At 38.7% G+C, this 27,976-nt stretch overlaps 1 protein-coding gene across 1 annotated transcript; it reads right to left on the bottom strand.

Moving 5' to 3' along the window:
• Positions 1 to 26,823, bottom strand: GCC2 (GRIP and coiled-coil domain containing 2). Its single transcript, XM_088530202.1, has 23 exons — positions 26,801 to 26,823; positions 24,260 to 24,322; positions 23,448 to 23,532; positions 21,375 to 21,442; positions 20,451 to 20,555; positions 16,571 to 19,057; positions 15,837 to 15,906; positions 15,049 to 15,149; positions 14,873 to 14,971; positions 13,135 to 13,254; positions 11,716 to 11,880; positions 11,218 to 11,322; positions 10,461 to 10,623; positions 9,843 to 9,943; positions 9,599 to 9,676; positions 8,482 to 8,619; positions 7,222 to 7,343; positions 5,589 to 5,765; positions 4,894 to 5,111; positions 3,784 to 3,978; positions 2,786 to 2,925; positions 1,709 to 1,910; positions 1 to 589 (listed from the first exon to the last, which is right to left on the bottom strand). Exons 1-23 carry the CDS (start codon positions 26,804 to 26,806, stop codon positions 519 to 521), a joined length of 5,079 nt encoding a protein of 1,692 aa, XP_088386328.1. The 5' UTR covers positions 26,807 to 26,823; the 3' UTR covers positions 1 to 518.
• Between the last annotated feature and the right edge of the window lie 1,153 nt (positions 26,824 to 27,976).

Here is a 27,976-nt window from a genome sequence, read left to right as displayed (position 1 = left end):
TGTTTTGAAGTGATCTTATGTTTTCAAAGTGTCACTACAGAGAGGAATTACCTTGATTTTTAGCTTCTTCAACATGCAGAGAATAGCATGAACCACACAGAGCAACAAGCTGAAGGAAAATGTGAAAGAAACTGTAAACACTTCAAAATGCTTTAAGTCCAGTTATTCCAGTTACTGCTTTATGTTTTTAACCAGTACCACATGACCTGTCACAAGTTTGTCAAACTCTGTTTCCAAGTAATTTACAATCACTTTGTCACTTCTCATTATGTTTCTGGCCATTAGCTTTTTTAACATTTACAAGAGAACTAAGTAGCTTACTGCTGTCAGGATGTGAAATAGGAGTCTTTCAGAAGTACTGAGGACTTCTTTCTTCGACCAGCCTCCAAAGCTCAAATTAATACATGGACACAAAAATATATTGGTCAGCACTAGAATACCTATGGGTTACTTCTCTACATTAAGATTCCTCTTTGTGCAACTGTGGGACATATTTAAGACTGGGTGTTTCTACTGTCTCATCGAAGTCCTGACCAGCTGTGGAGGTACGAAGTCCACCCAGAAGGTCGTGTGGTACTTTCTTCCTCACCTGAAAAAGAAACACACACTTTATTACACCAGATATTGAATCACTTGGTTAAGTGATCTTGTCATTTTCCAAATGCTAATCTTGTTATCTTGTCATCAAGTTTACAACACTCAGTACTTGCCCTCGAGTTGCCAGTCATGTACATGCATTTTACCACGACTTACACTTTACTCTGCATACCTGAAAAGGCTTCTGAAAAATTCCTTACCAGCTTTCCCCAGAAAAATTCAGTCAGTGCTTACTAACAGCACCAGAACAAACATTCTGATTTTATGGATTTAATTTACCTCTTAGCTTTCCATATGCAAACTCTTTCATGTAAGGCATTAGTGCTTAAAAGTAAAGCAATAACTAGTGAAAAAATATCCCACATGAGTAAGAATTGTAATACTGCATTTATACTTTATATATTTTTTTAAAAATTAAAATAAAGGTCAGCTGCTAACAAAGGACAAGCTGGCTACTTACTATTGAGAAAATAGAGAATCATAAAAAGTTTAAGAGGAAAATAGTCCATCTGAGAAGGAGTCAGAACACTATTATTCAATCAGCTCCTTGGGTTAATTTCTTGCAGAGGCTTAACTTCTTATTTTCTAAGTCCCTATAGTCATTAAACTGAAGCATGTTCTGTGGAAATGACTTTCAAAGCTAACATACTGATACTAGATTAATATAACATCTGCAATATGGCTTTGCGAGGACCACTTAGTATCTTTTCAGAACATCTGCCAAACAAAGAAAACTTCTACAGAAACCTCTATTTTCATGCGACAAAAGTTCATAATTCTATCAAAACATGAACCCATGAAATTTTTACAACTTGCTGTAGTTCTACTAAAAACAATCATAAATCTCTTGTAAAAGGTCAAGGAAGAGGCATAACTGTTTTAGAAGAAGTTATACTTCACGTTAGCTTTATTTATACCTTGGGGGTATTTGATCTGTTTTATGATAATATGAATACTAACTCTCTGGTTCATTGCTAACTCATGGGCGCTATGAAAAAATAAAGTGAAACAGCACAAAGGTCTACACAAATTAAAGCACAAAAGTGCAGTTGTTTCCCCCCGCCCACATTGATTTCTGTTGTTTTAGGCCAACATTGTGAAGGGGACGTACCTTGGGCAATTGCAACTAGCTTCCCTTTCTCTTCTGGGCTGAGCTGCAGCATGGTATCTATCACCGGAAGAAGCCTCTCTCTCTCACTTCCCGATTTTAGAAATATAAACTGCAATAGAACATTCTTCAAGTATTCTAGGTTAGCCACGGACTTTTCTCTTTCTTGATTTCTTTCCAATCTTCTTATTTCATTCTTAAGAAGCTGCAGATGAAGAAAGAACATGCAGTATTTGTTATTTCACATAATGGATAATGGAACAAAGGCCTATTAAAGAACAGAGCAAGTTGTACAGCTTATTTCTGAAAGAGTAACATAAGCACAGCACTCTACACAAGAGAAAAGTCCAATGAAACCTGAAGAGGTGATAATATCCAGAAAAAAAATATTGCTCTAAAACCAAATAGTTAATATTGTATCTCTTTAGAAGAATAGCTTACTTTAGTGATCAGGATTAAGAGTTGAACAAGTAACATGTATCAAAGGTTTAACAAAATTATCATTATGAAGCTTTCATATGAAGCTTTTATAAAACAAACAAACAAACAACAACAAAAAAACTTAGCATGTTTAGCTAATAGGTTGCTTCAAAAACATTTCCAGAAAGCTCAGAGAGGCTTTGGAGTTTGAGGTAATACCAAACTATTAGTAACTGCGTATCTTCAAACATCTTTTAACTTAGCACAGTTAAAAGGAGCTACAGAAAGAGAAACATAACTTGTAACATAGCGTTTTTGGTGGAGTGAAAACAGCAAAAAATTTATTAGATGTTAAAATCCTATTCTGGGGGTTTTGATGGCAGTTTTTAAACAACCATCTGATTCACCCCAAAGCCTTTAGAAACTACAGAAATAAGTCAATACAATAAAAATAAATGCAGACTTTGGAAGTACTAATTCATTCTGCAGAATAAAGCATGGATATTCCCCCCAACATCCAAAGTCAGCGTCCTCCCCTTGGACCCCCTCCCCAAATTTTAATACTGGGTTTTTCTGAAGGGTATTTGTTATTAAACATTTTGTCTTTGACAGAGACTGCAGAAGTCAGAGCTGTTCCCAATTTCCAGTATGTCTGCTAACCTTGATTTGTTCCATTAAGATTGCATTGGTCGCTTCTGATTCACGAAGTAATTCATTCAAGTGATCAGCACTCTTGGCTGTGGTGTTTAGCTTCTGAATCAGCTCATCCTTGGTCAGTTCTGTCTGCCACTGAGATGGTTCTGCAATTAATTGGAAAAGAAATCTCAGAAAAGGACAAGCCACTTGCATTTATTTTATGATACTTAATTAACTTTAGGATTCATTAATGTAGTTTTAGGTCTATGCAAGAAATGAAATCCATGCAAAGTCAGACTTCAAAATTAGCAGCTGCCATTGCTGCTGCTGCACACACAGTGTATCTACTTCTGTTCAGAAGCAGGGTCAGTGAATCTAAGTAAGCCAGGATACATAGCTTTGTTTAAACTCTTGGTTCTAACCCATAGATGGGAACTTTCAATATTTATCCAGAAGCTTTCAATAGACCTTTTAAACCTGATTCTATGCTACCATATGGTAGCATAGCTTCTGGGTAAATATTGAAAGTTCCCATCTATGAGTTAGAATGGATTAGTCCCCCTACTTTGGGGGACTCTTGAGATACCACTTTTCATGCTGGTTTTCATTTTTCTAAAAAAACCTTATCAATGAATACCCATTTGAATTAGCCATTTTAAGACAAGCAGACATTATATACTTTCATTAAATGAATTAGATTAACATGTAATTGTCTCAAGTAGAGGATAATCCAGAATGCTTCAAGTCCTTCAGCTATTTGCTGACTTGCCGACTCATCTGTTCTTTTCTCCTTAGGAAGGGTATATATATAAAACCATAAAGTCCAATAGCAACATTTTATTGTTAGCCCTCACTCAGGGACAAGCTCATATTGAAATTCAGGACTCTGTACTCAGTGGCATAGAACACATTGGCGTGTTGCATCTAAAAGCATGAGATCATAATTTTCTCAGGTATTTTAGGGTACAGATTCTGCAACTTATACAGACAAGTGCTTTAAAAAAGCCACAGGTTCCACTAACCATGTTTTGCTTCCGGGGAGTTCAGAAGTTGTTCTAAGGATGGTACGTGGGTGCTGGCAGAAGAGACAGACTCTGTGTCCGTTGTTTCCATGCCTTCTCCCTCTTCCCTAGCCACAGTGTGCATATCAAGAACAGGAAGGTCGGTGTTTCGCCGTTCCTTCAAGTTCTTCGTTGCTGGATGTGAAACAGCTGGACCTGAAAGATACCCAGTCATGTCTCACCAGAAGGAAACAGACCAAACTACTTCACAGCTGCGACTGCCTTATAGAGGTGTATAAAATGCAGTCTTTTAAAAAGGCAGGGGAACAAAAGGTGAAGACTCTGGAGAAGAGATGCACACCCACCATTTACAATAAAAATATTTTTTTTCACATCCATTAGCCGCTTAAATCGAAGCATTTTTCTAGATCTACAGTTGATTAGCACCAAGTGCTCATCATGCAAAAGAAGAATTAACTTCTCTGAACCAGTCCTGCAGGTGGTGTAAATAGCTTGTTTCATTACTCTGCATGTTCTCCTGCTGCTTCGGTGCAATCACAGTTAGGGAACAGGAATACACAGAATGAGTAATTTTTTGAACTGCTACTGCTGCTTGTTAGATAGTTGTTTGCTTATCTCCTAAACAGTAACTTTGAGTATGAAAGTATAAAAATAAACATATAAAAAGACATTAAGTAACATTTTTATGTACTAAACATTAAATATAAATATATATATATAGTAAAAGAATATAAAGATACGAGTAGGAAATATAAACAAGTATTTCATTTTGACACAGTAAAATAAAAAGTGAAAAGATTCAAATAGCAAGTGTGCCAATAAGAAACAATGTTAAAAGAACTAAAGTTCAATCAAACTTCATCAAGAATTTATCTCAAGTCCAGTGACCTTTCCAAAATCTGAGACAAACTAGAGCAGGACAGCATTACAACCTTTCTGATGATGCAGACACTGCAGGAAAGAGAAGCGATGCTGATTCTGAACTGATAGTAATAACAAAAACCCTTTCTTTACTTGGTATCAACAGATAGCAGGGAACTTTCAGACTGCCTCAGGTGCATACAGGTTGTACCTTTCCCAAGAAAACCTGGGTGTATGACTGGGAGTTACCTTTAGTGCTTGGTTCACTCTTGAGCTGGAAGAACTGGGCTTCTACCCTGGACAGTTGTTGCTGAAGTGTCTCTACTGTCTTCCTGTGCTCTTCTTGCAGGTTCCTGACTTGATCTCTGAAATTGTTGCGCAGAGCTTCGTTCTGGGCTGTCAGCTGACTCAGACTCTGGGCATGCTCTGTTTTCATGACCATGTTCTCAGACTGTATTGTGCAGAGCCTGAAAATAGCACACACACACAACACAAGAAACAACAAAGAACTTGCAGTGAATTTGACATGTCACAGCTTTTGGAGTAGAAGTTTAAGTTTAAATGTTTCATTTACATAATTATGTAACTTTTTTCTCATTTAAATTTATGTTTTCAAAAGGCAATCCTGAGACCGAAAAAAAAATATTTATTCCTATCACACGAATGCACTATGCTAAATAAATACTAGCTTTTCAGGACACAAAATGCAAAGATTACTAGAAAAAAAAAGAAATGTTAGTATTAGAAACACTCTGGCTTACACATTCTTAGAATCTGAAACTGCCTCAGGACTGTTTGTTGCAAACAAGCCCTCTGGAAATTCCTTTAACTTTCTCAACAGTTATACCCTTTCCTTGGGAAGCACAGTTCGAGGCCAGCTGCATGTCCAGGCCTTAGAAAGTTCCCACAAAACAAAATTTCTCTATCTATTCAAACAATCATACTTTTCCCGGAGCTCTGCCTCTTTTGCAACAGTCTCTTGCAGCATCTTATTGTGTCTTTCCAGCAGGGTGTCATGCTCAGACTGCAGTGCCTGGAGTTCAGCTGCATTGAGCTGTAAATTATGCTGAGTGTCCTGTAGCTTAACTTTAAGTTGATCTATCATCGTTTCGAAGTGTTCTCTATAAGGGGAAAAATGAAAAGAACAGACTTTAAGAAGACAGTTGTGTATTTCATAAGCTCCATTATATCCACAAAATTTTGAGTAGCTGTTCTAAACTAATCTGTTCTCCACCCCTCTCCATAAACAAACAAACAAAAATGGGGGCAGCAAAACCACAATAATCCTACAGTAATCCTAGAAAGACACGACTGGTTATAAAGCTCCGACTGAACTTGAGCAGAGCTGCAAATAGACCCATCAAGCCCAATCTGAATGGCTGGAGACACAACTGATAGGGTAGAGAATGTGGCTACTGTAACTTTTATTCACAGTAAGTTCATAAGAATAAAACAAGGAGAGTAATAGCTGGGGAAAAAAATCTACTCTAAAGGGAGGGAAGTTTTTTTTTGTTTGTTTAATAAACATGTCTCTCTGTTGAGACTGAACACAGGAAAGAGGAGGTGGCTGGAGGAGGTTTTCAGCAAAGGAATATAAAGCAAACAATGGGCAAACACTGTAGCTCACAAACCAAATGGGACCTTTTCCTCCTTTTTAACTCAGAAATGCTCTCACTCTATGCTTTCTGTATTCTTGCTACAGTCATCTCTATCACTTCCTAAACAACATATCTAGTTAGCCTTTAGAGCTGATACCCAGAAATGGTTTCTTTGAAAATTGTTTACTTGTTTATTGCTTGATGCTTGATTATTCATCTATTTAGTTTCCAAAGTGACCCTCTTTTCCAACTTAACAATATCAGAAAATTCTTAAAATTGTCCCAAGAGGGGAGACAAAGAAATACAACTTTTGCAGATCACTGGCTTCAGAGAAAAGTTTTAGATGAAAAAATAACGCCCCCATCCACATCTAATTCCTCTAACAAAACACAAGTCTCCCTCTGGTGGCAGTTAGAGCTGTGTCTACACTAAACAATTCTCACTGCGAAATTTCAAAATGAGCTCCGTTGAAGAGTAGCAAACTCTTAAATGGAAATGGCTTTTTGCTGAAATACTTTGTCAGAGAAAATGACAGGTCAGTTTTACCCAGCAAACAACAATTAACTGTGCTCATTAAAAAACAAGAGAATCTTCCTAACAGCTTTTACTAATTTCTTACACTGTGAGACCAGGTAAACTGCTCTAACATTAATCTACCTGAACAAAAGATAAATAAATCAAGGAATGTGAAACTAACATAGTACAAACTGTACATGTGGTACAAACTGACCTTCCCTTTTGGCAACTACAGCCACAGCAAGGAACTCTGGTTAGCAATGAGATAGCTCTTTTTTCTCCACCCCATCAACTCTTTTATTCAAACCAAAGGCACCAGCAAAGTGCCTCCCTTCTGTCATTTTACTTCTTCAGACAAAACATTAAACAGCAAAACTCATTCCTGCTTGCCTTTGCTAGTCTCTCACCAAAAATATCCAGGAATCAGGATTTTCTGTATGTACAAAAAATTTTTGGTTTTACCTTTCTTGCTTGGCTCCCTCCGTTTCTGCTTGAGACGCAGATTTATTCTTTTGTTGTTTTAGAACATTATGAACACGGACTTTGTAGCTCTCAAATTCAGAAGTAACAGCTGCTTGTTCTACCTATTACATGGAAAACACATTCTCAGTAAATTATGCTATTGACAAATGCCCATTTCTTTTCTCTAAAGTGAACTGCATCTTGCACAAAATACCCAAAAATGAAGTACCAGTTCTATTTCCTTCTTTTCAATGGAAAATTTAAATAACTATCATAACAGAACATGCTTCTTTAGTTTTTAATCAATGTAATAAAACCCACAAAATAAAACAGTGATATTATAACATACCAATTATCCAAAAATTATCTTGTAAATTCAAAAGTTAAATTCAACAGACGTTCACAACCAAAGGCCTCTTCTGTCACAAAGATGGCACTTGTAAAATAGTGATCTGTATCTTCCAGCATGATTTCTGCAAGTTTAAGTTTCCCACGGCAGCAACCATCAGAATTTGCCCATTTCACTTCACTTTCTTACAACTTCTAAATTTCTTGAGGTTGTGTTCAAATCTTGCTACTATTTACTACACTTTCATGCAATAGAGTGTAGTGTGGTGAAGTAAGCTACATAAACATGGTTTCACCAGAACACTAGTCCTACTATATCTTGAACCTGTGGGTTTTTAATGTAAAGACTAACTTCCAGGAATGTCTGGCATAGTGTCATACAAGGCCAAAAATATTTTAAAAAGTAACTTGGCATTTAGTGTTTTTTTCCATGTATAGCTCAGTTTCCAATTAAAAAACCTACTCTGCTCATAAAGCAGTGTATTAAAAGGTGCTTAAGAATTTGTTTTTTAAGTGATAGCTATGTTCACTCTTCCTACATGAAGCAAATAGTATTCCATTGCAGGGTATTTTTGTCTGACTTTTTGGATACTTCTCTCCACAGTACAGGCTGGCTAATCATCTTAGACTCCCTTTTCTTCTTCACTCTACTACACGATTTTCAGTCCTAATGCAGGCAAAAAAAACACAACTGAAATATAAGACTGCAATCCAGGCATTCTCTAAAAGTGGTGCATGCCAACCAGGAGAGTGCCCGTTTGTCCTTTGTACCTTCAAACACTGGGATATTCCCAATTTTTGACAGACAAGTAAGAAAGAATAAAAGACCTTCAAAATATTTTTAGAGAAGCGGACACCAAGTAAAGTACTTCTTCCTTACAAAGGGACTAACTATTTCTTCTGCTGCAGTACCTGGGCTGTTCTGCATTCTTCTTGCAGGGCTGCAATTTTTAGCTGGTAAGCAGTCAGTGCACGCTGGTGCTGCTCCGAAGAAGTTCGCAGATGTTCCTGGACTTTGTGCTTCTCTGACGCTAGCGTAGCCACTTGAATCTGAAAAATCAGTTTGAAATTTAAGCCTTTACTATGCCAGAGACTTTCTTCCCCCTTCAAAGGGACATTTCGCAAGGCCCAGGTTCCTAGTATAGTAATTTCTGCACGAGTTTGTTCTTCAGGACACCTTACACAAGGTGTTGTTTAAAGAGACAACTGAAGAGGAAAATACTGCAGTAGGAGGAAGCATTTGTTAAGAAAATCATCCCCTCTTCCTTCTTCTCTCTGTTACCATTTTTTTAATTGAGCAACTTCCATATTTAAAGAAAATATTTTAAACTTATCCTGTTTACAAGCTTCACATTGATCAGACTTTTCAGGGAAAGCAAAAGAAAAGGAACAAGAAAGGGTAAGCAGCAGGCTGTCTCTGAAATCAATGAACACTCTCTACACTGAGTTTGAAAACACAAATTAACAACTTGGAACCTAATTCTCTTTTTATAAATTTTTAATATGCTGTTAATAAAAATTCCAAGGCCACATATTGAGTGAGAATAAAAAGAATACTGCGCTGTATGTGTGGATCTATGCAGCTGCATTGCACATACAATCTCACTTTTTTATTTCCAAATCTGGTAGAAATTCAAACATTCATACATTCATAACCTTAAAAAACAAACAAAAAAGCGCAGTTGGAAATAAGTTTGGAATAAGATAAACAAAGTTCTAGGCCACTTGTCTCCTCATATGAATATGACATCTTTGTGACCCTTCCTGCTTTCTCTTCCATTTCCACTGTTTTCTTTATTCTGCATTATCTAAATGCTCTCCCATATCCACTGGCAATTTAAAGTACATCACAGAGAAAATATTTGTGAGAAGCAGCAAAAAGACAAAATTAATTCAAGAAACAAAAGCAGTGTTCTGTTCTGTAGTAAAAATAGCATGCTTGCATTCTTAAGTAGATACTCCATCTGTCCAGTACAAATCACACACTTACTACTTACTACTTTATTAGTAAAGAAATGAAGTTTCTTGCCTTATAGGCATCCACTTGTTGTTGACTGGCTTCTAGCTCCCCTTTCAATGATGCCTGCAGCATCAGGTGGTCATTTTCCTGCATGATAAAAGGAGCTAGTTAATTAAAAACAAAACAAAAAGCCCCCACAAATTTCAGCAACTTAGTCCAACTACAAGTCCATATTCTAAGAAGCTGGTTTGAAAAAAAAAAAAAAAAAAAAAAAAAAAAAAAAAAGTATATAGTCATTAACATCTGTACTTACAGCTTGTTTTGAATCAGCCAGTTCTTTTTTGGTTTTCACAAGCAGTTGTTTTATCTTGGCATTTCTTTCCTCATCCTGTTGCATAGACAACTGCAATGACTCTAAGGCAGAAAAAAACAATTATGTGCAAGGAAAACTTCCTCCCTGTATTTCCTTAAAGATACTGGAAAAAATATTTAAAGAAGTTCTGACATATTTCCCAAGAAAGCTGCAAACAACTAGCTCAAAATAAGTTCAGCATATGTACCACAGTTTTCTAAATAAAGTTGCTTTAAGACTTACATTTAAGGATAGAAAAAGTGGAGTTTTAAAACATTAACTAAAAAAGTTTTATCAGAGTGGTCTGTCAGACTGAAAGCCCCTGTTAATTACTCCATTTCCATAATTATGATTAAGTTAATCAGGTAAGAAATACAACTTAAAGTCCCCTGGCTTTTATTTCTGACAATTAGAATCAAAGGACTTACGACCTAGTAAAGGTTATTTTATTGAAAAGGATTTTTGAGTTTTAGTATTTCCTGTAAACCTCTCGGCCATTTACTTGAGAAAATGCTTCTGAATTGTATGCTACACCATTTCTGACTATACCATAGTGACTCCTGCTGTTTGTTTACTCACTTATCTCTTCTTGCAGAGTTTCTTGTTTCTGCTTCTGAATTCCATTTTCTTGCTCAAGATATTCTATTTTATTGTCTTTATCAGTAATCTTCTGATTAAGCTCTTTTACTAGCCTTTCATAATCAGCTATTTCCATATCCATCAGTGTACTCTTCTGAGCATCCTGCAAGTTATACAGAGTGAAGTTCTAACTTAATTTGCCATGGATGCTGTGAAAGACTTAAAAAAAATAATAAAAAATAAAAAAAAACACACATTTTTCCACGATAACAAAAAGTTTATAACCTAAACATCCACAAGCACAACTGGCCTACCAAGTTTTCACGCCTTTAATAATAAGTAATATTTTCAAGCAAGAATAAAAAACAGAGAAAGCAAACAACAAAACAAAAATCTGTTAAAAGTTTTAGCAGCTTTGCCAGTAAAAATTTTGAAGGTGCTAGTCCCTATGATTCTCATTCACCAAAACAAAAATGCACCAGAGTTCTGGAGGGCACAGCAGAGATCAGAATTCTGTTCCCATTTCTACTTAGAGTATTTTGCATAAACTATTTTGCGTAAACTAAGCTAACAAACACACAAACACAGACAGCAGCTCTCAACACAAAACCAAAGCTTGTCTCTTCCTTTTTGCATACCTTGGGCACTAAGGTCCTCAGAACACAGAGGATTTTTCAAGGGCATTCATAATAGCAGTGTGTGCCAAAATCTTTGGTAGTCATTTAAGCACTAACATGAACAGCAACAATTACTCTACCTTTCTGGCCAGTTCTAATTCTTGCATGGTTTTCTGGAGATGCTTCTTTTCCTTCTGAAGTTGCATCTGAAGCTCCTCCAGTTCTCTGACAGCACCACTATGTTCCTGAAGTTTAAACACTTTTCAATTATACAGCCCAATTTCAAAATACTTGTCAGCACAGCACACAAATTCATGCACACATGCCCCACACACGCCACAAGCACAATGAAGACATAAATCTTCAAGAAATGACAGTACACAAGCAACACCCCAAGAGATCAGGGAGTGTTTCACATTCTGTCATAACGTCCAACCTACTCTAAGTGATGGATTTGCAAAATTGTTTCAATAAACAGACTGAGTATTCAAAAAAGGCTGAGTCAGGGAACAAGAGAAAGTGTGGAATTTGTATTTGATCAAAAAAAATAAATCCAGTAGCTTTTACAAAACTATCAAAAAAGTCACATTAAGTGAAAGCAATGCTTCACCCCATTTACCATCTGTACAAAGTTTTACCTTTGTTTTCTGTTCTTTTAGAAGCTTTTCAGCTTCCAGTTCCTTGTCAACTTTTGCTTTGGTTCTTTGCATCTCCAGTATTTGAGCTTCCAGAAGCTTAGCATTAGATTGCAGTGTTTCAACACGAGCCGAGAGGTCTTCATTAGCAGACTGTAGTTGATCGTGCTAGAATGATCGTTGTGGAGAGATTAAAAAAAGCAAAAAGTTGCATTTTTATGTAACAAGATAATGCTCACATGTAAAAATCAAATGCTGATTTTCATCAATTTCCCCTACAAACAGTATTTCCACAGATACTCAACTATGACATTATAAGATCTTGTCCACCTTTTGAAAAATGTTGAGGAAAAGGCTAAAATAAGTCACTAAAACAAGTTATTTTGTTCAGAGTATTTAAGTATTCTAAGTACCCCATGATTGGGCTACAATTAGAATGATTTTAATAGGTTTATTTTGACATGATCCTTATTTTAATCTCAGTCTCTACTGTTCAGATTAAGAAAGAGGAGCAAGTGAAGGAAGCTGCCAAACACCTAACAGCACTCTTGTTTACAAAACACTTTAACAACTATAAAAATTAAACTCCATCATAATCAGAATATATGCCACATTTTTTTTCCTATGCTATTTACTACTAGCTTCCATTTATATGAACACAGTGGCCAACTTGCATCTCAAATGCAGTTCAGCAGTACAGCTCTATTCTTGGGAGTTTGAATCTCAAATCCCAAAACTATTTCAGTTAGGTAAAAAAATAAATAAAAGCATGTTTGCAAAACTTGTCTTACAGCTCCTTAATTAGCATCTTACCCTTTTAACTTCTCTTTGACTTCAGCTACAGTACTCCACAATGTGCCCCAGTCTCAATTCTTGCGAATGATGTAAAAATCTCACAATTTAGTATGTTTAAACTCTTTTGACTAAAAAACAAACACATTCTAACATGCACTGCCCCATCCTCGTCCCAAAAGAGAATAAATAAATAAATAACTTTAATGCTTCAAGATTACTCTACTTAGGGAGAAGAGGCGGAGAAAAGAAATTGGAGAAATACCAATGGAAGTTTGATGCTGATAAAATAACACACTTGTGTTGTGCACACTTGATACTATGGGAGGCATTAGGTATTAACAAAATTATCTTCAACTGAAGATAGTGTTCTTTTCTACAAATTGTCTTGAGGTAAATTAAACCCTTTTTGTTAAAGAGCCAAGTCATTCCGAGTTTTTTTTTTTTTTTGGCACAGCCTAGATAAACACCAGTATTTGGAGGAAAAAAAAAGAATTTCAAGTAACCACTCAAAATGGACTTAGGTTATGAAATACACAGAATGACAATCACAGGGAGAAACTTCAGTTTAAAAAAGAGAATAACTTTTACTGTAATCATGAATGGCTCAGATACACATACAGAACTAACCTGCTGGGATGACACCTGTAGCTGTCGTGTGAGGTCATCTATTTGACGTTCAAGATTATTTGCTCTGCCTTTCTCAGAATCCAGCTCTTCTCCTTGCTTATCGTATTCCATCAAAAGGTTCTTAGCACATACAGACATCAAAAAAGCTTTTAATTTTCACTATATGTATTTTGTTTGTCTTGAGTATTTTATGGAGATTTGAGTGCTTGAGTAACCTCAGGCACTTATTTAATATTACTTAACATTTTAGTAGTTCACCATCTGAGCTAACTTACTGCAACATCAGAAATAGAGTGAAATTAAAGCTATAGTTCCATTTTAGGTTCCAGCAGAAATTCTTTCAAGTCCACAAAAATCACTGTCAATTCAGGTTGAAAGAGATCTCAGGAGATCTCTGCTCCAGCCTCCTGCTTAAAAAGGGTCAGCTGTGAGTTCAGACCAGACAGCTTGGGATTTTTCCTCACCAAGTCTTAAAAACCTCCATGAAAGGAGGTGATGAAACCTGACAGGGTCAGCCTGTCCCAATGCTTCACTGTCCTCATGAAAAAAAGTTGCATCCTTATATCCAGCTGGAATCTCTCATTTCCATTTCCAACTGTCTCTCGGGGCTTCTGCATTTCCTTGCCAACTTCTTTGCACATATGGGAGGCTCTCATTAGGAGTCCCCTGAAACCTTCTCTGTTCCAGGCTGGGCAAACTCAGTTCCCTCAGCCTCACGCATTACTCCAGTCCCCTAACCATCTTTGTCACCCTCCACTAAACTCACTCCTAATTTTTGTATTAGGGCACCCAATACCCCGATGTAATATTCTAGATGCCATCTCACTAGTGCTGACCAAAGGCAGAAGATGACTTCCCTCAATCTACTAGTTGTTCTCTAATTCATGGAGCCCAGGATGGCACCTTTTGTATCAAAGCACCCTCCTGCCTCACACTCCTCTTGCTGTCTACTAAGACTCTCAAATCCTTTCCAGGAGAGCTGCTCCCCAGCCAGCCCGAGCTGCATCACAGCAGAGGCTTCTTCCTTCCCACAGGTAGGACCTTGCATCCGTCTTTGCTCAACTTCCAAAGGCTTCCGTTGGCCCACTCCCTTGCCTACCTAGGCCCCTACAGCAGCCCTGCCCTCAAGTGCACTGACTGAAAAAGGACAGGTGCCCATACAGACCTCTGCAACACTCCACTTGTTCCTGGCCTCCAGGTGGCATGTAGCCTACTAACTACTACTGAGTTCAGCCATACAACCTTTTTATTTCCCCTCTTTTCTTCTAAGCCCACTTAAGATACACACCCATCTACACCGTAACATCCTAACTTGGATAGGAGACACTTATGAGAGACACCGTCGAAAGCCTTGCTAAAGTCAACATAAATGACACCCACTGTCATCTACTCTCATTTACAAATCCAATCATTTTATTGCAGCAGGTAACCAGGTTGGTCAAACATGATTTGTCTTTGGTAAATGCATGCTGACTGCTCCCTATCACCAGCCTCTCCTTCACATGCCCAGAAATGTGCTCGAATGGTCAGCATGTTATCTTTACCACTTAAGGACTACCTGATTCCCAGTTTTATGTAGCTTGAAAAATATTAAGTATAGATTTGCCTTGACAATCTGTTGTTTGATATACATGATACAACATCTAAAAGGAGAACACTGAATTCTTTTGCCAAATGTACTTCAGAAAAGTATTTTCTGACAGTTAACTCTCTTTTGCAGATATTATGCTAACCTTACCTTATAGCTTTCAGCTCCTTGAATAACATCTTTCATCGAAGCAGACAACTGATCTTTTTCTGATCGAACCAACTCCAATTCTTCCCTCAGAGTCTGCACCTGATGACAAAGAACTGTGTGTCATTAAAACAGAACCCCATGTGCAGTTCCTCACATTAAGAAAGCAGTCAGGGTACCTCTTTTCTGCTGGTATCTAACTCTTTCTTTGCTTTTACAGCCACAACCTTAATTTTACTAAGCTTCTCTGTTTTTTCAGCAGATTCTTTCTCCAGATTTCCTAAAGTAAATAAAAGAGAATAAATAATATCATTCCCCCACCCCAAGAAATGTAATGCAATTCAGTAACGACACAAATACCAGCATAATTTTGAAACAAAACAAAACATCCAGTACCACTGGGAGATATTCGTATCTTTCATCCATTTAAACACTTCATTTCAGTTTGAAGCAGGGAAAGCTTGTTCCTAGGCTGTCTGTGTGGAGAGATGTCAGATCTTCAAAAACTTCCATTACAGTTTTTGGTATAAACATATTATCATCTTCTGCATAAGGTTGTAATAATTTAGAATCCTTCCCCCCACCCCAATGTTTTGAAATAACTGCAATGAAGCAGCAGTACTTTGGGGAAAAGTATTTTTCCTTCTTAGCAGCCTTAAAGACTCCCAATGACACAATTATTTTCATATTAAAAAAATCCACTACAATATTTATAGACAATATAGACAGCAAATGAAAATTTAAGAAATATCAAGCCATAACAGATTTCAATTGCTAACATTATTTTGAATCCCTAATGGAAGGAATATTGTTTTGATGGAAGGGATTTTGTTTGCATATCTAATTTCCAACTTCCCTCAGCCTTTAGGAAACATAGGGTAATCACACAGAGAAAAAAAAATCCCAAAAGTCTAACAATCCAAAAAAAGAAAAATTGATTACATAATCACAACAGGGAGAAAGATACCAATTTTTTCCTGCAGCTCCGCTACTGAAGATGGTTGATCATTTTTTCCAGTCAATGTTCCCATTAAATCCTGTATTATAAGCAAACATACAAGAAGTATTACAAACATTTCTTTGTTTTAACTGTTTTTCCTCAACAAAGCAATAAAAATTCCAGCTATGGCTGAACACTGTCTACCTTCTCAACACCAAGAGAGTATTTACAATTCATATTAGCTTGGTAACTGAAAATCATACTTATGTTGAAAGAAAAACATTCCAACCTTTTAACAGATGCTTTTCATCCTGTTAGAAAACAAAAAATGGGAGACTTAATTCAGCTATAAATTCTATGTAAGCATCAAGCCCATGGAACTGAATTTAACAGTAGCTTTGTGGTTCAAGCAGCAGTCTTGTTTGAGACAGTCATAGAAAGTTAGAGAAATCATAAAAAGTTTGAATGAAAGACATAGGTCAGCACACCTACTTAAGTGATAACTTTAGAGGGTACTGGTAGAAAGAGAAAAGACTGAGTACAAGCAGCTTTGGGTAAAATAGCATTTTTTTTTCCCCTCAGCAGAAGAAAGGAGAATCTGATATATTAGGATACTAAGAAATGTGTGCTTTTTAAAAGCAAAACTCACTCTGAACCAAAGGAGAAGGAAAAAAAAAAAAGAAAGAAGGAAAGTAATTTTTGAACCTTAATTCTGAAGACTTTAGAGGTTTAGTCTGTATACTTCAATAACAAAATATAACCTTTAGAGAACTCAGTTCGTCTTTCACATTTCTAAGTTCAGTTTCCTTTTGTTCCAGAATGAAGTTTAGGTCTTCTTGTTTTTCTGTGGCAGATCCTTTTTGCTGTTCTTGTATTTGATTTTCATAAAAAGCAAGTTTTTGAGAAATCTCTTCAATGTGAGCCAAAAGATCTTGATTTTCAATCCTTGTTTTTTCACTGGCATTCTTCAGTTCCTGGATATCAAGTTGCAGTGCTTCTTTTTCAGATAATGCTCCTTCCAATTCTTCTCTTAAAAAAGTCTTTTCTTTTTCAAAGTCCTCAAGCAGAGACGTACGTTCTGTATCTTGAGCTATGATTTCTTGCTCCAATCTCTCTACTTCTTGCTGGAGATGAAGAGCTTTCTCCTCGTTCTCTAGAGTAAGGCATTGTCCTTCTTTCATTTTTGCCAAGCATTCATTTGCAGTGTTTAGTAAGCTGAGAGAATCATGTTCCTCCTCAGAATATGAAACTTTGGATCCCATTTGCTCAATTAAGCAGTATAGCTGAGTTCTAACAAGAGATCTGTGTGCTTGCTCACTTTCAAGTAAGGTTGATAAATGGTCTTTTTCTCCATTTATCATTTGTAGTTTCTTTTCTAAGTTTTCCAATTGCTCTTTCAACACTGACCAAGTCTCTTTTTCAGATGCAATCTTTTCCAGCTCTTCACTTAATCTAACCTTTTCCTGAATTATTTTCTTATTTTCCTCACGCAGAATATCTGCTTCAGATGAAAGGTGCTCTCTATCACACATCAGAGATTCAATTTGGCTTTCCAGTTGCTCTATGATTTGTGCATTTTCATTCATCATGCTTAAAGTTTCATTCAGTCTCTCTTTTAATTCATTTACCTTTATTTCCAGGTCATTATTGTACTGGTTAACAGCATCTACTTGTTGCTGAAGTTCCTGAACTTTTTCTTGCTCCTGTTTGCATCTTTCCTGAAAAGTATCTCTCTCTCTATATGAGCTTTTTACTTCATTTAAAATACCCTGGTTCTGATCAGCAAGAACAACGATCTTTTCTTCCAGTTCTTTTATGGCCATCTCTTTTTCATGCACACAGCTTGTTATTGCTTCATTCTCCTCCTCAAGAGCAACAATTTTATGTTTGAGTTCTTCTACCTCAAGCTGATTAGATGACATCTTTTCTGTTTCCTCCCGGAGGCGATTCACAGTTTCAAGAAGAACATCCTTTTCATTGAAAGCAGCCCGAAGTTTCTGCTGAAGTTCACTAACATCAGAAGCTTGCTGTTGTCTCAATGATTCAAACTCCTGGCTGATCTTTCCAGCAGACTCCCCTAGCTCAGTTTGTAGAGTCTCCATTGTATCTCTCAGGCTGTCATAATTGGACACTGCTTCTTCTTTCTCCTGAGTGAGCTTTTCAAGTTGTTCCCTAAGTTCCTGCATTTCAAAGACTAATGCTATATTTTCTTTTTCAGCACTGGATAACAAAGTTGTATTTAGTTTAGAAATTTCTCTCTCATGCTGCTCTTTCAGAGCTTGAGTTTCTAATTTATGCTCTTTTGCAGTGATTTCACAGTGGTGTCTTGCTGCTTGAAGCTCTGATTTTAGTTTTTCAATTGCACAACAGTAATCTTCTTTAGTGAGCTGCAATTCATTTATTTTAAAATCCAAGTCTTCCCGCTCATGAAAATATTCATCCTTTATGCGATGGATTTCTTCTTCCAGTTTTAGTTTAACGTTATTCATATAGGTTAGCTCATCTTTTAATATACTCTGTTGAGACTGGAGCTCTTCTAAACTATGCTCTAGGTATCTAACCTTTTCCTTCAATTCTGCTTCTGCAGAAGACTCTTCTTGAGCATCTACAGCATCTATCCATTTTTCTCTATTTTCATGTAGGACTTCTCTTAACTGCTGCAAGTCACACTCACGCTGGTCAGTAGCAGCATCCTTCACATTTTCCTCTTTTATTATACTCTGCTCTGCCAAATTCCTCTGCAATTCATTTATCTGGTTCTGCTTTTCTTCATTTTCTCTAGAAGACATTTCAATTTGATGCATCAACCCTGAAACCTCTTCCTGATGGGCACTCTTTATTTTTTTAAGCTCTTCATGTAAGTTATTAATTTCATTATGGTAACACTGAGAATTGCTTTTAATAGTTTCTTGCAGATTTGCCAATTCTTTGTTTTTGTCATCATTCACAGTTTCCAATTGCTTGTTTAGACACAAAATTTGCTCTTCATAAGCACATTTAATTCTCTGAACATCGTCCAGTAGTTTTTTAACTTCTTCTTGACTATTACTATTACACTCAATTTGTTCCATAAGTCCCATTTGTTTCTTCTCTTGTTCCTCCAATTCTTTCTTCAGCTTTGTTACATCCTCGCTGTATTTGGACTGTGCATTTACTAATTCATTCTTCAGAGCTTTAATTTCTTTCACAGAGTCAATACTGGACTCCTCCAGTTGCTTCTGCAATTCTTCTGTCTTAGCCACTGCAGCCTAAAGAAACACACAAGTTATTAAATACAGGTAGCATAGTAAGTAGAATTTCCAAATAAATTGTTTAAACTAATGAGTTTTTGGAGTTTAGTTTTAGAAATATTCAGTTTTTAAACTGTGTTTTGACAGCTCGGTTGAGAAAAGACTCTGCAGCAAGCACAGCAACAGTGTAAAATGAGATAGAACTATGACATATTAAGTCATGTTTACTAGCACTTTTATGAAAGGGTCACAAAAATCTCAGCTCTAATAAAAGTAAATTGATCTTCAATACATAATCAGAATAGTTGCTAACTTTATCACCTCAAATCCAAATACCTGGAACACTACATTCCACATAATTGACACTGTATTCTACAGTCTATTATTAATTGAGATTACTGAGATTTAGGTATCTTGGTTTACAGGCTCCTCCCTACAGATATCAGAGTGTAAAACTATGTTTTCCATGGAGAGGCATACTTGACTGATTAGGCAAGATATCACATATGTAGGCTACTAATGCTCAGATTGAATCCTAGAATGGTTGAGGTTGGAAGGCACCTCTGGAGATCATCTAGTCCCCCCCCCGCCCCGGTAGGGACACCTAGAGCATGTGGCACAGGATTGTGTCCAGGCAGCTTTTGAAGATCTCCGAAGGAGGAGACTCCACAGCCTCTCTGGGCAGCCTGCGCCAGGGCGCTGTCACCCTCACAGGCAAGAACTTCTCCCTAAGAAATTTAGGCAGAACAACCTGTGCTTCAGTTTGTGGCTTTTGCCTCTTGTGCTGTCAACTGGCCACCACTGAAAAGAGTCTGGCCCCATCCTCTTGACACACTCCCTTAAGGTATTTGTACTCACTGATAAGATCCCTCTCAGCCTTCTCTTCTCTGGGCTGAACAGACCCAGCTCTCAGCCTCTCCTCATGAGAGAGATCCTCCAGTCCCTTGATCATCTTTGTAGCCCTTCGCTGGACTCTCTCCCATAGCTTCATGTCACTCTTGTACTGGCGAACCCAGAACTGGACCCAGCACTCCAGGTGCTGCCTCACCAAGTAGAGGGGGAGGATCAATCACCTTCCCCAACCTACTGCTGGCAACACTCCTCCCAACATACCCCAGGTACCTTGGGCCCTCTTGGCCACAACGGCAAGAATCTTTTTGAGTTTCTGTAGATCTAACCAATGAATACATTTATCACCAGTCCTATAAACACTACTATAAACCCTATAAATTACAGCCTACAGAAGAAATATGCATCAACACATGAACCCTTTCAGTTTTTTATAGGGTACAACAGAGCTTAGCAGAATGAAGAAGAAGACAAAAAAGTAAAATATATGACAGAACTAGAAAATTAAGTTAAATATATGTTTGAAATATTTTTAGTAATGTTTTATTACTCATTTTAGTACCTCTGCTTCTTGCTTTCTTTGATTATTTTCTTTTTTCAGAGCTACACACTGCTGCTGACTTTCAGCTTTTTCGAGAAGGACAACATCCAGTCTTTCAGTGAGAGCCTATGTTTAAGAGAGAAATAACATAAGAAGGAGGGTTACTTAAAATGAAAGTCCCAGCAATTTTTGGGAGCAGTAAGAGCAGTAAGAACTCAGATTTTTTTTTTCTTTTTGATTAAACACCTGATCTAAAAAGCTACTTTCAGCTCAAATACCATAGATAGTGAATGATTTAGTAGTAAATTCTCTTCAAAATCCCTTTTCTAATCAGATTATCTCTCCCTGACAAGGTGGGAAGAAGGCAAAAGAAGCTTTCCTTCTTCAGAAGGCAAATAAAATCTCCACTAAAACTACTGCAAAGAATTTTCCAGTTGACAATTCCCCCCATCAGACACACAATTTTTACTGCTGTGCTTTATATAGCTTTTACATTTAGACAGACAGATGTTCTTCCCACTAAAACAAAATTTTTAAAAATTCAGTTACATTCCAGAAGGTATTTCTTGTGATAAGTGCTTTAATTCTGTGAGTTTCTGAACTTGTCAAATAACTCTCTCAGAAGACTCCTCAATGGCTAAAATCTTTCCTCACCACAGTGGTCAATCCAAGGGCAAGAAAAACCTTCCCTAACGTGGGACAAACTCTTGCCAGAGAGACTATGCTATTCTATACAAGTAATTTCTCACAGAACTAACATTGTTTTCTGAAAAGTAAAGCAGAGAGGTAGGAGATTAAGAGAGGAAGAAAAGAGGAGGTTTTGGAAAGTATCTTGAATTTCTGAAACTGATCTCAGTCAATTTGAATAACACTTTTACAGCTATTTTTGTTAGCTTATTTCAGTAACAATATACAGGGCATCAGAAATGCATTTCATATTCCTACCTGAATAATATCATCAGCTCCTCCAGTAGTTGCTTTAGATCTGAGTTCTTCGATTTCTTTCTCCAGTTCTTAAAAAGAAATTGAGTAGAAATTCCACAGCAAGCATTAATTGATGCTCTATAACAGCATTATATTTATAAATCCACAACACCACTCCTGTCCAAATCTAAGGTATCTTTTTTTTATTACAGACTTTGATTTGTTACTGAGTATTGGGGAAAGGGGGGAGAAAAAGAAGGAGGCGGGGGAGAAGGAAGAGGAAAACAAACATTCAGTACTCCTTTCCTGGTCCATAACCAAATTAAGTCAAAGAAAACATATCCAGTTCCTATAGGTACTCTAAAGATAGGCTGCACACAGAAGAGCAAGATCTAATTAATGACCCCACTTAAAGAACCTTGTTAGCCCATCCCTATAGTTATTCTTCTGGCTAGGCAGTTATCACCAGCCAGAAGTGGCAGAGGAGCACGTAAGCGGGCACAAGAGGAAAAGGGGCAACAGAGAACAGGGGAACAGAGCATGAGAGCACAGACATACCGTGGATGCTAAGTATAAAGTGCACATATAAGAGTGTAAGAAGCGACATTCACTAGTTCTGCTGGTCACAGAATACATTACTGCAACTATGCAATCTTTCTGTGGTTAACATATAACTCCATTTAGCATTTTTCACAATTTCTCATTAAAGCAGCAAATCAAATATAAAGCAGAGAGCCTTTTAAAGATGTTATAATGTTCTGCAACAAGATTAATTATGCACAATCAATTACATAAAATGTATTACAGATTTTGCCTCTCCTATCTGCTTCCTGAAAAGCCTTATCACTACGACAGTTATAGGGAATACATAATGGCAGGTCCCACTTCAACTAGCACAGGCTACACTGTTTCATCACACCACACACCCTGGTGAGTCAAACTTTATGCCTGGCATAAGCAGCATTTATTTTATTTTGTTCACTGCCTTTACCCAAGAACTTCAGTCTTTATCTTCCCACAAAAACAGTGAAATAGGGGGGGGAAATAAATAAATAAATAAATAAATAAATAAATAATAAAAAAAAGGTCTAGGAAATCTGCCTAGTATTACATAGAATGACAAAATGGTTGAGGTTGGAAGGGACCTCTAGAGATCATCTAGTCCAAACCCCCTGACTCAAGCAGGGACACCTACAGCAAATGGCACAGGGTGGCATCCAGGTGGGTTTGGAAGATCTCCAGAGAAGGAGACTCCACAACCTCTCCAGGCAGCCTGTTCCAGGGCTCTGCCACCCTCACAGGAAAGAAGTTCTTCCTCATATCAGATGGAACTTCCTGTGTTTTAATTTGTACCTATTACCCCTTGTTCTGTCACTGGCCACCACTGAGAAGAATTTGGCCCCATCCTCCCTACATTCTCCCCTCAGGTGGTTATACATATTGATCAGATCTCCTCTCAGTCTTCGCTTCTCCAGGCTAAACAGGCCCAGCTCGCTCAGTCTTTCCTCATACCATAGATGCTCCAGTCCCTTAATCATCTTCACAGCTCTACGCTGGACCCTTTCTAGAAGCTCCACATCCCTCTTGTACTGGGGAGCCCAAAACTGCACCCAGTACTCCAGGTGTGGCCTCACCAGAGCTGAGCAAAGGGGCTGGATCCCCTCCCTCAACCTGCTGGTACCGCTCCTCCTGATGCAGACCAGGATCCCATTGGCCTTCTTGGCCACGAGGGCACATCCCTGACTCATGGTTAACTTGTTGTTAACCAAGACTCTCCAAATACCTTTCTCCATGGAGCTGCTTTCCAGCAGGTCACCCCCTAATCTGTCCTGATGTCTGGGGTTATTCCTCCCCAGGTGCAGGATCCTGCACTTGTCCCTGTTGAACCTCACAAGGTTCCTCTCTGCCCAAGTCGCCAACCTGCGCGGGTCCCTCTAAATGGCGGCACAGCCCTCTGGAGCACTGGCCACTCCACTCAGTTTGGTATCTCCCACAAACTTGCTGAGGGTGCACTCTGTCCCCTCACCAAAGTCACTGATAACAAGTCAATCAGTATCAAGCATTAAAGTAGCAATTATTCCTTCAGTAAGGTACCTGTACACCTTGACTTCACTTTCTGTATAAGCATCATTTGCTTTTTGGCAAACTTGATGAGATCTTCTTTGGGCAGCGTGTCCAGCTGTAAGAAGGTGCATTATTATAAACCCAGCTTCCTCCAATAGAGAGGTAAACAGCAAAAAAGTATTTTAGCTTCCGATTTTCATGATGTTAAGATTTAGGACAAGAAACTTATTATGTAGCTGCACAGATGTAACAGTACAATAACAGAAACTACTGTTAAGTCAGTACTTTTCCAAGCTTATTCTAGAAGATTTAATTGGATAAGCATCTGTTAGAAATGAAAACTTAGTTGTGCAGGACTCCAATGCAATAGGTAGACTGAGAGATACCAGAAAAAAATATGAAGCCCGTAAGTACCGCCACCGTCCCCTCAAAAACAGCTGGGTCTTCAGAATGATATAACTTGAACCATGTTTTGGATACAGCACGCTGACCTAACATTACTGTTTTTTAATTTACTGGAAGGAAATTAGGCCAGGCCAAGGAAATTTAGGCCAGGAAGCGTGAGTTCATAAGAAAACATACTATTTCCATAACCAACTGCTAAAAATATCTGATCAAATATTATCATAGGAAATGAATGCACTGAAATGAAATTTTGTTCCATAATTTCCAAAATAAGCTTTCCTGAGTCTAGCATTTATAAATCTAATCTTCAAGAGGCAAAACTGAATCTTTACAGAGAATCTTTTGGTTACAAAGGAAGAATCTTTACAGCTACTAGGAAGCTGTAATCCTCTAAACCTCCGCTATCCAAATAAATAGAATTTGTGAATTGAGATTACCTTTGATTTGCCTGTTCCTGGTGTGACAGGAGAAGCCACCATCTCTTGCCCAGCATCTTGTACCTACAATGAAATAAAGCCCTGTATGCAAAAACTGAACTTTTTTATGCTGAAGAAAGTAACTGAAAGTCTGCACATACTGAAACTAAGCAACGGTAGTGGAAGCTCAAGAAAGCAAAACCATTTGCAGCAGTAGTCAGAAAGATAATGGTGGTGTTTTCCTTGAAGATTAATTGCAGTCAGCCAAATACAAAAGCAGAATAGAAAAGAATCTGATTTTTAAATCAGTATAGCACTACAAAGGCACTACTTAATCTCTATTCAGAGTTAATATACTACAAAAAAACATTTTATTTACAACTAATTATGAAAATGTGACTCAAGAGCTTATTATTAAAAGACCTGTTCAAGAAAAGGCAGGTATGACAATGAAGGTCAGTTTAATCAGACCTAGGAATTTTTTTTAAAGAAAATATAATACTGAACACTTAAAAGAAAAAAAAAAAAAAAACAATTAACACTACAAGCATATGGTAGTGATGGCCTTGAAAATGTATTTGAACAGATTCTGCAAAGCCTGGCCTCTCTACTCCAACTCTTTTTACTGCAAGCCTCCTCAGATCTATTCTGGGAGACTCTACATTACTTCAGAGTGGGTACGTGTAAGATATGCTCACATATACCTGGAAACATAAGGAAAAAAAATATAACTAAGACACAATAATCAAAATGGGCCAGACACTTCCAAAATATTACAGGTAGCATTTCCAAGATTTGACCTTCACCTTGCTTTTTCTTTTATACTATCAGACTAGGTACTATGCCTTCAATTTCATTTTGCTACTCTCTCTATTCAGATAAACAAAAACTTGCAATAGAAACTCAAGAAAAAAAAAAATGAATCCAATCATTACTGGTAGAGATACACACTAATTAACGACTTAAGAGAACAGCTCAGAGAGATACTAAGAAAGGCCAAATATGAGTTCAAGTACAGACCAAGGACACAGCTACAGTATTTCTCTGTACTACATGGGTTAGAGTCCTTGAGAAGACAAGGGAAAGTTTATGAGAGGACAGTATGCTTGTCAAAGACACAGAAAGAATTATCATGTTATTAAAGAATAACACTGTAAGCAAGTTTTTAAGATTCAGGTTTTCTTAGACACTGACCTTCAACATTTAAATTCTTAGTATTTGAGCAGCACCGCTAGTAAAATAACGCCACTACAAACAGTATGCTTACTAGGGTGCAACAAATTGTTAGTCTTTAAAAATAATGATAACTGTATCTCTTGATGTTAGAATAAAGTCAGATAAATCTGCATGTTGCTTTTGCTCTTCTTTACACTAATGTACATAAAGGCAGAACTTATCATGCAAGAGGGTACATTCAGTTCTGCTGCTCTGAAAAAGATAACATAAGCAGCTCATGTAGAGAGCTTTACTTGTCTTAGTTAAAAGAATGCTGAGGAAGATGGTAATTAAAAAAAAAAAAAGCTTAAATTTGATTAAGGATTAGGTGTATCTGAGCCATGAGCCAACAGACATAATATTCTTAAGCACAATGCTAAAGATAATCCTGTACGGATTCTCAAGTTCCTACTCCTTCATTCTGAAGGCAGCTTATGCTTCCATGCTTTACTAATAAGTTTTTCTTTATTTAATTTAAGGCCCACCTCACCTACTAAGGGGTTTCCAAAGCACAGTATACCATGCTTTGTGGGTTTTTTATTGTTGTTTTTTTGTTCTCCACTTCTTACTTTTTCAAGCACTAAACACACATTTGGAGAAACAAGCCACAGTAGGAACACTATATAACTGATATTTGACATTGCTGCAACAGCAATGACCAAGATGAAGAGCGAATTTCTGAGCAGCGTGTGAGCTTTAGATGCCACCCAATATAAGCACACCAGATCACATTAAAACAATCTGAATTCAGACTGCTTTAGGAGACAGGGGCATAATTAGAAAGTGCCCAGCTCAGCAACTACTGGGTGCTAGTCAAGTGTATGAAATTTAGAAGATTGCCTTCGGACTCCTCTTGGCAGTTATGCGAGACACACTAGAGACGTGTATTTCAGTGACTTTATTTGCCTGTGTCGGCAGCGTTTCCTAGCCAAAGCCTGTTCCCTCGAGCTATTTTACAGCAGGAGGTGTAACCGGCGCGACACGCGCCGCCTCTCGCGCGGGTTCTCCCCCCACACACCTCCAGCCGACCCCGCTGCCTCCCCGCCGGGCTGCGCAGCCGGGCGGCCCCTCCGCCTTCCCCGCGGCGCCCCGCGGCCACGGGGGCGGCCGCAGCCCCCTGCGCCGCGGCCCGCGCTGAAGGAGGCACCGAGGGAAGGGGCCCGAGCTGCCCGGGAGCTGCCCGGCGCGGAGCGGGTGACGCCGAGGCCCTCAGGGCACGGGGGCAACCACGCGCCAACGGCCGCCGACGCCGCGGCTGGGCGGGCCGCAAGGTCACGCGACCCCCAACGGTCCTTCCCAACAGTTCCCCGAAACGGCTTCTTCCCCTCCAGCCCCCCGCCCCGTTACCTCCATGGCGGAACCGGAGCCGGGCGGACGGCGGCGCCGCAGCCGCTGTCAGCGCCGCTACATCCCTTCCTCCGCAACGGCCGCGCCGCTTCCGCCTTCGTCAGCGCCCCTCCTCCCGCGCGCGCACGTCGCGCCCCGCCCCCGGCTGCTGCGCGGGCGGCCGTTGGGGGTGGATAGATAGATAAATAAATAAAATCACTGAATATTCTGTCTGTGCGAACTCATCTGTAACCCCCTTGCCTTCACTTGTTGCTCAGAGCAGTCCGTCTCTGTTTCCCCCACCTCCCCCCATGTGCTCTTCCAGCAGTACTTTTTATGAGGGCTTCTTAATACTACCACTGAAAATGAACTGTGGAGCCGGGCTGAGCCGTGGAGCTGTGGCCATGCAGCGGCAAGTGCCTCCAGTAGCACTGCTCCCATCCCAATGGAGGCCAGGCAAAGGCCTGGGGTGTAACGCCACTTGCTCCAGCAAGCATTTCATGATAGTAATGCGGCCAGGCCCTTAATCAGAGAATCATAGAATCACTATGGTTGGAAAAGAACTTCAAGGTCATTGAGTCCAACCATAAGACCTTCACCATCCTGCCTGTTAAACCTTAAGCGCCTCATCTACATGTTCCTTGAACACTGCCAGGGACATTGACTCCGCCACTCCCCTGGGCAGCCGGTTTCAAGGCTTCACCGCTCTTTCCGTGTAGAAATTCTTCCTAGTGTCTGACCTGAGTCTTCCCTGGCGCAACTTGAGGCCATTTCCTCTTGCCCTATCGGTAGTTATTCTGGAGAAGAGATCAATCCCTGCCTCACTACAAAACCTCCTTTCAGGCAGTTGTAGAGAGTGATAAGGTCTCCCCTGAGCCTCCTCCACACTAAGTAACTGCGGCTCTCTCAGCTGCTCCTCATAAGATCTGTGCTCCAGCCCCTTCACCAGCTTCGTTGTCCTTCTTTGGACTAGGTCCAGCATCTCAATGTCTTCCTTGCAGTGAGGGACCCAAAACTGAACCCAGTATTCAAACGTGCAGCCTCACCAGCACCGAGTACAGGCAGACAATTATTTCCCTAGCATGCTGTTTCAGCAGCAAAAGCAACCTGAAAGACACAAAAATCTTTTGGATGTGGATCAAAAAAATAAAATAAAAAAAAAAGGTCCAGGGAAAGAGCTATGAGGCCTCAGCTTTC

The sequence above is a fragment of the Tinamus guttatus genome, unplaced genomic scaffold, assembly GCF_059628265.1.
Source record: "Tinamus guttatus ecotype Peru unplaced genomic scaffold, ASM5962826v1 Tinamus_guttatus_pri_ptg000030l, whole genome shotgun sequence".
Taxonomy (NCBI): domain Eukaryota; kingdom Metazoa; phylum Chordata; class Aves; order Tinamiformes; family Tinamidae; genus Tinamus; species Tinamus guttatus.
Note: the sequence above shows the minus strand (reverse complement) of the source record. Positions and strands in the feature narration are given on the sequence as shown.